General features: G+C 45.1%; 1 protein-coding gene across 1 annotated transcript; it reads right to left on the minus strand.

Annotated features, from left to right (window-relative positions):
- Nucleotides 1-4,488: 4,488 nt before the first annotated feature.
- LOC104336274 (fatty acid-binding protein 5) lies at nt 4,489-9,690 on the minus strand. The gene is made up of 4 exons (XM_075415940.1): nt 9,514-9,690; nt 6,615-6,787; nt 5,514-5,618; nt 4,489-5,385 (listed from the first exon to the last, which is right to left on the minus strand). Exons 1-4 carry the CDS (start codon nt 9,587-9,589, stop codon nt 5,335-5,337), a joined length of 405 nt encoding a protein of 134 aa, XP_075272055.1. The 5' UTR covers nt 9,590-9,690; the 3' UTR covers nt 4,489-5,334.
- Between the last annotated feature and the right edge of the window lie 1,570 nt (nt 9,691-11,260).

Here is an 11,260-nt window from a genome sequence, read left to right on the forward strand (position 1 = left end):
TAAATGTAAAATAACAGAAATATCCCATTTTCTGAACTTTATTTATATACAGTTAAATCTGTACGAAGCAAGGTGGTTTAGGAGCATGAGTGCTGATGAGACAATAGAAAGCATGGAGAGCAAAGCCCAGTATCAATTGCTGCTGTACACACTTTGGAAAGGGAAAGTATTAATGGTATTTTGCCTTACTTGCACTCTGTAGTAGAATAGGAATAATTCCTACTCTTCTACTTCACTAGGCTACTTAGAGAATTTAATTGCAAAGCCTTAACAAGACCTGGCCATGATTTCTAGAGTAAGAAGCCAGTCTGAATTGCCTTCAGCTCAACTTTCCATGTACCTAAAGATCCCTTGTACTCCAGGAGTTTCCAGAAACTCCGTATCATGGGCTCTCTGGTCTCAGTTCAAGGTTGCTGTTGAGGTCAAGAGACGCAGGCTGCCCTATTCCTTATGATTTCAAATTTGCTATTCACCATACAGGACCATACCGCATGGCCCCAGAAGACACCAAGTGACAGAGCAGGAATGCCCCTGGGGTACTCAGCAGCAATGCACCACCAGCCCAGCCTGAAAATTGCACTCCGTCCCTTGATTTTCTCTTGGACACTTGCGCTGCAAAATGAGCTCAGCTGCACCCTCAGCTAATGCAATTTCTGAGGGTAGACTCATTGATTTCAAGCATGAATTTCTGAGGCAATCAGATGCTATGCATGTGGGAGCAAATATTCAGTCCTAGACAAGTAGTATGTATGGTCCTCAGAGTGGGATATTTTTCTTCTGGTGTTTAATTTCAGAGTGTACGTCTGTGATTAATGCCAAATCTACTATTTATTTTAAAGTCTCAACTGTAATGTTTGGGATTCAGTAGATTTTTGCAGGACATGATCTGAAACTGATTCTGGTTTGCACTTGTTGCTGAAACTTTACATTTCTTCTGAAATTACAATGGACTTCACCTGTAAATATCTCCCAGAATATAATTAAGACCATCTGGTAGAGGGAATTGATTTTGGAAACATTTTTGCTGGAAAGGAAGCCAAATTCACTCTTGGGAGTGGGGTCTCTAATAGTATTTCCTTTTCCTCTGAAATAATAATATGAAGTAAAACCATTCTGGGAAGTGTCAACAAAATGTTAATTTGATGTACAAGGGCTGAAAAGTCAAAGCTAGAAGGAGAACCATGGGACAAAAATGTGTTTACACAGATGCTGGATTGTCTCCAAAACCTATGAAAATAGTGCTAAATGCTCCCAGGGCTGAACAATGGGACTGAAATGAGGCATCAAAGAATGATTAACACATGTTAACTTGCTCCCACCCACTATGACACTGTGTGGGATTTTTTTCCCCTACAAGCACCAATAATCAACATAGTGCAAAGGGTTTCTAATCCATTCATTGTGTTAGCACATTCTCAGACAGGGAAGGAGTCACCAGCAAAGGTTTGAATGGAGCTGGCCTGTATTACTTTCATTTTTGTAAAACAATTTTAAAGTAGAATTCAAGCCTTTGTAAAGCAGTTCCTTCATAGACATGAATTTAATGCATTAATTTTTTTGTAAATCTGCAGGTATCTGAGCTGGAGACTGACCCTCTGACAAGTAGCTCAGGCATGGACTGACAACCAAGCTGAGCTGAAGTGGGGCTCCTGGGAAACTTGGTCAAGGCCCCTTGGGGCCCTGAAAAATACTTACAGGGCACTTCTTTTCAGCATCTGACTTTTATGAGTTACTTTGAAGGGACTGCATTCAATATATTTGACATAATATTATACAGAAGTAGATAAGGTTGTTTGCTGTTTACAGTCATTAGTATTAACAGTACTAGATTTTTAGGTTCTAACCTGAAAAAAAAAATAGTGTCTGTTCAATGATTCATTCTCTTTTTGGATGTTTGAGTCTCACAGTTAATGTTGCTCAAGTAGCCATTGGCAGAGCAAAACTATGTTCCTACACGTGACCTCCACACTTCAAGAAATAATCAGTGCCTTTTTTTAGGACAGCTGACAGCTAACAGTAGGACCATAACCTCAGAAAACCGAGAGATTTTCCATCATTTATTTTGTTTTTTAAAAAACTTTGATCTGAAGTGCATGTGTGAGGTAGGGAGGGGAGAGGAAGAGGAAAGGCCAGTATTAATTGCAGTGATTTCAAGCAGAGTAGGATAACAATTTCGAGATAAATCATATAACTGAATCATAACAGGAAAATCTTTGATAGTCTGAGCGTTGTACAGAGCCAGTATGCTCTCCCCAAAGCACAGCACCATTTCATTAGTGTCCCTTGAAAGATCAGACAAGAGATTTCCCTAACATGGTAGAGTAGCAGATATAAATTGCTAAATAACTTCATTCTCTACTCCTTTACCCCAGTTCACCACTAAAAAAACCTAGAACCACTCCCCCAAAAAACCCACCAGGCAAACAAGGAAACACCCAAACCCCCTTTCTATGAAAACTACACCAATTTGAGAAGACAGTGAGGTATAAAGATATAAATTGCGCACTGCTCATGACTTTAAATGAACATGTGTTGGAGTGGATATCGAAACTGCTTCTCTTTGAGCAAGTTTTATTTGCAGCTTCTGTGTGCCAAACATGTTTCTTCTGTGCCTCCAAAATATCTTCAGAAACATGCACTAAAATGTCACATCAAAACTTGTCTCCTTATTTCATAATTCTGTAGCATTATAAAGCAGTCCTGGATGGATAGTGTGTAGTTTCTTCATTTTCAGTTGTTCTTGGAAGTCTTATTTCCTGCCATCCTGTGTGATATAGTGAACTACAGAGAGTTATTCAAATCTCAGGAAAATTGGCTGTTTTACACAGATGAGAACATTTTGTATACACACTTCATGAAGAGCCAAAATTTTGGCTTGTATCATAACTAATAGAAGGATTTTGGAAATTAATTACATTTTCAAGTCTTGAGCATTATACATCTTGGCTTGCAGTACTATAAAACAATTGTCGTTTTAAGCACATGGTCTAGTCTAACACAAATATGTTGTATATATCGTAGTTGTGGGTCACAGTACACTTGCATTGAAGTTACCAGCAACATAGGCTGAAAATAACATCAAAATAGAAAAAATAAATATGTGAGCCTAAGTAGTTCTGGGGAATTAGGTCTAAAGAATTCCAGTTTCCTGTTGATCTGCATCATACCTTTGGTCAACTTTTCTGTTTAAGATAACTTCTTTTGTGTGCCAAGAGGGCTTATAATGTTTTTCTTCCATTTAATGTCAAACAAAGTATCACTTTCATCTGCAGTCTTTCCATCATCAAGGCACTTCAGCAGTCTATCACCTCCTTCATCAGGCCGCCTTTTTTCATGACGTTTGTGGAAGAATAATTACATTTGGGACCTCTAGTCTCTACTTCACATGTGGCTGAAATCAGAGAGCACACACACACGAACACAGACTTCATAAGACTTGTTTCCAAAGGAAATTGCTCTAAAAAGATACTCTTCTGCCTTTTGTGTTACAAGAAGTGAGCTCATTGTAATCAAAACGGATGTCCTATAAAAGACATTGGAAGCTTTTTCCATTCAAATGAAAGATAAACAATTAACACTACCCAGCACCAGAAGAGTAAACAAGCAGCACAAGTGATAGACCAGTGACCTCACAGAAGGCGTAATGTCTGACTTAAAGCAGTAATGTTGTTTCTTTTGGAATGGAGGCAGGTTTTTCATGTCATGCCATGGGTTGCTGAATCCGTTCTCCTGCTAATATTTAGCGTATTTCTAATTGTAAACTTATCAGATTCCTTATCAGATCAGTTTGTTTTCTGTTCATATTGTTTCTATGGGGAGATTCTTTCCCCTAATAACAAAAAAAATTGTTTCTAATGTCCCATGTAAGAATATGGCATAGATCTTCAGGGTTCACTTCAAAGTCAGGAAAAATACTAAATGAAAGTGATACAAAAATTGGCCAACTCAAAAAGGAGACATTAGGAGACCAGGAAAAATATTTACTTCTATACAGATAGTGAAAAAAAAAAAGTAAGAGATATGCTCCAGTTGTAAATTCTTTCAGATTACATAGGTGAATGGGATGATTCATAAGTAGTCGGGAAGTTATGAAAAGGATAAATGGTCCAAAATTATGGGAAAAGTAATTTTCTATGGTTGGTAGGATGAACATAACAGACTTTTCTGCTAGTAGGGTAAGCTCAGTAGTACGATACAGGCATTGAGCAGCTAAAATATCAGTAGGGTTGAAGTAGCAATGGATTCTGTGATGGCTGATGCTGCAAATTGGAAGTGGACAACTGCATGATGCCCCAGGTTTCTGAACTAGATAGAAATCTCTCCATCACCTGTCGGCAAACATTTTCACTTTTAGGACACATTTGTCTGGTGTGACAGAAATTCACCAAAGCCTTTTTAATTTTGTTTGTTCTGACATCTCTCTGGAAGAACAGCAGCATCATAGGCTCTGTTTCCCAACCAGTGAAAAAGTAGTACACAAGACACCGATATTTCTGATTATTTATTATGGCACTTTAAAGCATATAAACTCCATTGGTAGGTGTTTCTAGCAAGTTAAAAAAAAATAAATAAAATGAGGTTTTAAGTTTTAGGCAGTGTTTCAGCAGATTTTGGTTAAGAGTTTTTAGAATGGTCCTAGACCAGAAATAAGGATTTTGCTAAGAAAACAGGGTCCTCTCAAGATAACACTTCCTTTCAGTAAAGCATGTATGTGTTTGCTTAAGTTTGTCATGTCCGGTAGCTCACTGGTACATATTCTTACAGGTAAGAAATTTGTGGGTTTGAAACATGAAAAAACAAAGTAACCCCTGAAAATCCATTTCTCTACTTAAACACCAACAAAGCTTCTCTTATTTATACACACACACCCCTCCCCATTCTATTTACTTCGTAACATGCAAGTTCGAAACAACTCTAGAGCCTGAACTCTGAATGTTTTTTCCATTTCAGATTTTACTACCTTGGCAATTAAGGGTGCTGGTCAAAATTCAGCTGGCTATTAACTGTTTGTTGCCATATATTGCATTATCTTGAGCTGAAGGCAGTTTGTAGTAGAGCTTAAAACCAAACTGAGTTTTTATAAAACCACACTTTAAAATTCCACTTTAGTAACAACATATCCACTTCATACATTTGACACTTTTATTTAATAGCCTCATAAATTCAGAATAGTTACATAATGGTTACATCACGGCTTTTAAAAAGGATTGCACTCAGCTACTCAGTCCATTGAAATACTAGAAAACAGGGAAAAGGAAAACACGGAGTGTAAAGGAGCTCTGTCCACTGAACTGAGTTGTTTGTAGCAAGTTCCTACTGAACATGAAGATGTCCTCATGCTTTCTGGTAGACTCTAACACACTTGACACCATTCATGTCACATTCCTAGAAGACAAAGAGATGGATTAATTAATTTGCCCCAGCACAGAGTATAAGGAAAAAGATCTTTTCAAGTTACTTTTCAGGCTACCAGCCAGCAGCACTCAGGGATCAGAAAGAGGGACTGAACTCACCACCACCAATTGTCCATCCACTAGTTTCCGTGTTATTATGGTCTTCTTGCCATCCCATTCCTGCTCCTGAACCAATGACCCATCATCTTTTAAGCTGATCAGGGTCTGAAATAAGAACCCAAATATCAGCATTTTACCCACAATATTTGATGGAGAACGAGGTTTTCCAACACCTGATTCCAGAGGAAAAAAATCCCACCCCAGCTCACTCAATACTAATTTTGCCATTGATATCTACAAATCCAGGATACTATCTTAAATGTTTTATTGATCGTTTTCTTACAGTAACTCATTGCTTGTTCACTCTCTGCTCTGACACATTCTTGCGTCAGGCAGACCTTTGATAGCATGCATAGACTTGATGATCTTAGAGGTTTTTTCCAACCTGTGATTCTATGATTCTATAGTTCTGATCAACAAGAGCAGACGATGTTCTCTGTTCACCTCTTTGTACACTGGCTTTGAGCTTTTGTGTAATGTTTATCTGATCTTGCAATAAGAGATGAATTGCCAGCATGTGGCTGGAGGGGGGGGTGGCACACAGAGAGCACTCACATAAGGAAATGGGAGAGATATATCTGAGGACTTCTTTGTGTTTAATCTCCTTTTGGATTAGTATTCTCTCTCCTTGGTGCAGGGAGGAGCTCTTTGCCTTCTAAAACTGGAGATTAGGGACTGCGCCTTGTGTGTGTGTTATCCCACCACACACTGAGCCAGGCTCTCTTGTTAGGACTGAGCGGAAAGGTTAACCCTAGGGCTGAATTGCCTTTGATTAAACATCAATGGGATTTTTTTCCACAGGCTTCAAATGAATGGCATTTGGCTTTAACATGGATTTACAGTCTGTTAGTTTTACTAACACTATGCTCCTGCTACAAACAGAAAACAACAAAATATACAAGACATTATTGGTTTCAGCATTTTCGCTCTTTGGAAGTTGCTTAATGCAGGAAAAAAAATATTTCAATGAGACTCACAGCTGCATCTGTTCATCCAATAAAGCATTGTTAGTATGGATCTCAAAACCGATTTTTAAATAGCATCTCCATCTGTAAAATACCCAAAGAACTGTTTTTTCAGTAGAAAGTCTAGCATACTGACCTGAGTTTTCCTGCCATCTAATGTATTTTCCTCAAACTTCTCACCGAGCTTGAAGTTGAACTGTGAAGTTTTGAAGGTGCTTTCTGTTTTTACGGTGATTGTGTCCCCGTCCTTAATAATGTAAACATCTGGTTTGGCCATGCTTCCCATTTTTCTCATGGCCATACCCACACCTGCAAGGCGAGAGGCACAGAGTGTCACAAAGTCAGTTAAACCCTATGGCTTGGGGCCACTCAAGAATTCAAACACCTAATTCCCATTTAATTAGACACTTAAGTACACTTGAGAATCAAAGCTCAAGAGCCACAAAGAAAGAGGATGTTTTAAATTATCCACTGATGAGGAAGGAAAAAAGATTATTTGCAGAGTTATTCTTCAGCTTCCTCAGGTAGCTAAAGTTAAATCTGTTTTGCCCTTTAGAGGACTTACAGGTGCACTCAACATTGAATTTTTACAAACAGAAATAAACAACAAACAGGAAAACAAACACAAAAGCTTAAACTAATATAAAATTTTTCCCTTTTAAGTTCTAAACACTTTAAAAATTCTACTGAAGATTACTAATTGGCAGATTTAATGCACCTGAGTATTTATTTCAACTTACTCGAAAAAACACTCTTCCATCACCCTGTATGCAACTACAAACCTGCAATTTTTAATATAAGTTCACCTTCTACATCCTGTATCCAAAGTATGGACTTGTGAATTAGAAAACTGCTATCATGCAAAATAGTGCTCACAGACAAGTTACGCATACGCACAGAGGAGCCGTGAGAGCAGTGAGCTTTGCAAATGACTGAAAATCCATCATTTGGATACAGCAGCCCTCAAAACTCTTCAGCAAAAAACACTCCCCCGCCTCAGCCCCTGCGTGCACTCTGAGTGGTTTGCTCGAGTCCTTTTGATCTGCAGGGTGAAGATCTGAATAAAAGGGTAGTCAGACAACAAATGCGAGTCCGCCAAACTGGAAAGTGCAGCTCTGAACCAAGAACTGACAGGCAACCAGATGGAGCAGAAGGTGCCACCGAGCGCCTGGGCTCTGCAGCCGGGGCAGTGAGCAGACGCTGTCACACAGCAGCACGGCAGGAGCGTGCAGGATACTGGGGCGAGGGCTGAGTCCGCACAGCAAAGATGACAGCTTCCTTGGGGTTGGGAACGGCAAAGTACTGCCCAGCCACTGCTGCCCCACACTCAACTGAGATTCCAGGACTGAGCCTTAATCTTGAGACTGCAGAGCAAAAACCAGTCCTCCTCAGTCCAGCTTTTCTGATCAGAAAAGAAATTCTGACCAGAACTGGAAATTATTGTCGCTGTGACCCCCCCACCCACCCCTTTGCTGTCCTCCAGCCCAGAGTAATCAGGGCGTTGTTCTGATCAGCTATGCCTTGGGATCCAACTAAACAGAGACGAGCCACGTATGTTTTCCATACGGCAAGCAGTGAAATTCAAGCTTCTTTCTCCTCGAATGTTCTTTCATACAGACTGAGCAGAACTTAATTTATGGTGCATCAATAGGATCAAAGGCAGAGAGTTTCCTAAGTAGTCAACGAGGGTGAGATCCAATAAAGGACTGGCTTAGGAGCCAGTGACTTGGAGTAAATTTAATTGCCTAAATTATAATTGCAAAAAGGAAAAATGACTGGTTTAAGACTGTGTTCCAAAAACAAACAAACACTCAGCTGCTGCCTACACATGGGAGGTGCTCTGCAGTTGCAGCACTTAATTTCTACTTTGAAGTTGCAAATTGGCACATGTCTAGCCCTGGCTATTCGGCGTGAGCACCACGGCATCCTAATCCATGTCTGAACTGAGCTGAGCTTAAAATTCTTGAATTTCCTCCAAAGTCTCCCAAAGGGCTCAGTCCAGCAGGCTTTCTCGCATGATGGCGATCAGATATTGACAGGCCGCTCGCGAAATAGGATTACAGCCACCACTGTCTGCAGAGTGTAAATGCAGCGATGCCGTTCGTGTCTTACATGAGGAGCACAAGACCTAAATTCCTTCCTCTCCTCCCTCCAAAGACATTCAAGGCCACGTCTTCCGCCTCTTGGGAAAATATCCTACCTTTCGGTAGTCAATAAACCCCAGAAAGCGATACAGGCTCTGCAAGGTGTCTGGCCAAGGCTGCTCACAGGGCAGCGAGCAGAGGAGGCTCCCGGTGCCAGGGCTGCTCTTGATCCGGCAACTTTGTCTCGCAAAACATCGGGCAAGCTGGAAGCGGGGGTGACAAGGCAGGACTACCCCCTCCCCCGGGACGGGGGTTCTCCCGCGGGAGGACGCCCGCGGCCTCGGGCGGTGCGGCCGGCTGTCGGCTCACCCAGCTCGGCTTTCCCGGGTGGAGACGCCCGCGGTGACTCGGCAGGAACGCAGCCCGGGCTCAGCGGCTCCGTCTGCGGGGCCGGGCCGGCCCTGCCAGCCCCCACCCCACCCCGACCTCCGGCTCCCCGGGCTGCCCCGGCCCCGCCGCCCCGGGCCACTGCCCGCAGAGGGAGGAGCGCACCGGCCTGACGGCAGCCGGCCGACACGCCGGGGTGCTGCCTCCCGGCACCGGCGCCTTACGGTGCGAAACCAGGGTCGCCGACATCTTGAGGACGCGGAGCCCCGAGGCGGGCAGCTGTCCCGGGGGAAGGGTCCCCGGAGGAAGGAGGGCGCGGAGCCGCCAGTGTCGCATCCCGCCGCATCCCGCAGCATCCCCGCATCACGGCCGCTCCCCCGCCCTCCGGCCCAGCTGCGGGGCCGCGCGCCGGCCCCGGGGCCGCGCCCGCCGCGGACCTTGGACAGAGCCTCGGCGGACGGCGGCGGCGGCCCGTCCCCGGGGCGGCCGGGGCCGGCACCCCTCCCTCCATCATCCCTTCCTCCCTCCCTGCTTCCCGGGGTCGCGCAGCCGCCGGCTCCTCACCCAGCTCCTTCATGTACTCCTCGAAGCCCTCGCTGGAGATGAGGCACCATTTCCCTAAGAACGCGTCGACGGCCATGGCGATGGCGGCGCTGGGGCTGGCGGCAACCCGGGGAGCAGCGCGGCGGCGGGCGGACGGGCTGCAGCGGGGCCGCCGCCGCCTTTATAAGCGGGGCCGGCGACGTGCGGCGGCGGGGAGAGCCAATGGGGCTGGCGCCCGCCGCGCCCCGGGCCCGGCCCCGCCGAGCCCCTGCCCGCCCAGTCCCGCCCGCGGCGGCAAGAGCGGGCACGCCGCCGGCCCCCCCGCCCGCCCCCCCGCACACCGCCACGCACGCCGGGCACGGTGGGCACAAACGGCACCTCCATCGGGACCCACAGCCAGTCCCCCGGCTCCAGGGGGTTTCTGCAGTCCGCGGCGCTGAATCCTTAAATCCCGTCGTTTATCACCTATCCTGCTTCTTACGGCCAATTCAGGGACAAACCTGGGGCACCGTGTGGCACAGAGACAGCGCGGTGAGGGGCCAACAGCCCAACGCAGTTTGCCTTCCCCGCGGCCTCTGACATCCCCCCGGTACGCCACACACCACGGAGCCACGGCGACCCGCAGCGTGCCGCCAGCCTGGGAGCAGACCCGCCACGCGCCCGCAGCGACCAGGCAGCAAGCTCGCCGTCAGTCGGAACACAGCGCTAACGCGGGTACTCACAGTGCACAGGAAAATTCAAAGCCTGTGCGCAACCTCATGCTCTAGAGCTGGAAAAATGAAAATGTGGCACCTTGGGTTTAGTCCACATCAAACAGCGATACCCGAATTCCCACTTCTTAAAGGAAGACACAGCCGTCGCCATGGCTGCACGCTGGTGCGGGAAGACCACCACAGAACACGCGCCGTTACCAGGCCCCGGGAGCGGGAGGGTCAGGCCAAGCTTTTGTCAAATTCTGTCAGGTGAGCAGAGAGATTTACTGTCATATCCCATGAGGAAGCTGCGATTTCTAAGTCACAATCCCCATTCCAATGTATCCCCAAGACTCGTTTCCACCATCAGGACGATGCCACCTCTGCCTCTTTTGGCCTTGTGTCAGACCGGATGAAACGCAGAGCTGCTCTCTCCTGACCAGAAGAACAGAAACCCGAAGCTACGCCTGGTGCCTGGAGTTTTTTGATGGAGTAGCCGTGTATGTGTTTCTCTGCCAGTGCTGTTGTGCGGGAGTTTGAGACTGAGGTGCCAGAACCTGGGAAGACAGCATGGCCTCTGTGCTGCTTCCAGCACTTCACATGAGAAGGTGCCGTGAATCCAAATTTTTCGAGCGAGGAGGACGCTTCCCTTTACGTTGCGCAGTGATGCGACTTTGCAGAGCTAAACTGAATCACCTGAAGGTTCAATACTTTCGAGAAAAGGTCAGATTTGCCATATGCTAAATAATCAGCTCATTTTTCAGCTGAGATTTTTTAAAAAACCCTTCTGTTTAACTATCCTTCCCTACCGAGCTGCCTTTAATTACCTTCCACTTCTCTGACTATATGTTTGCTTTTAATATGCAAACGACGCTATAGCGTCTGCTCATAAGAAAACAAGCCACGTTGCTTTTTTTGTCATTAAGTAGGTTCATTGAAACACAAGACTTTCAACTTCCTTCCACTTTTATCTTTTTCTCTTTTTCCCCGTCTTGCGCAACAGACTTCGGAGTGAATTTTAAATTAGGCTGATGTTTATTACCTAATTCATGGTGGCAGAACCAAAATGCTGTCCG

Source organism: Opisthocomus hoazin, chromosome 3 (assembly GCF_030867145.1).
Source record: "Opisthocomus hoazin isolate bOpiHoa1 chromosome 3, bOpiHoa1.hap1, whole genome shotgun sequence".
Lineage (NCBI taxonomy): Eukaryota > Metazoa > Chordata > Aves > Opisthocomiformes > Opisthocomidae > Opisthocomus > Opisthocomus hoazin.

Bases quoted from the DNA above. Each gene is read 5' to 3' on its own strand.
- LOC104336274 (XM_075415940.1), bottom strand. From the start codon at position 9,589: ATGGCCGTCGACGCGTTCTTAGGGAAATGGTGCCTCATCTCCAGCGAG. The intron at 6,788-9,513 runs GTGAGGAGCCGG...CTCGCCTTGCAG, and splicing joins GGAGTACATGAAGGAGCTGG to GTGTGGGTATGGCCATGAGA. The intron at 5,619-6,614 runs GTCAGTATGCTA...TTCTTATTTCAG, and splicing joins TAGATGGCAGGAAAACTCAG to ACCCTGATCAGCTTAAAAGA.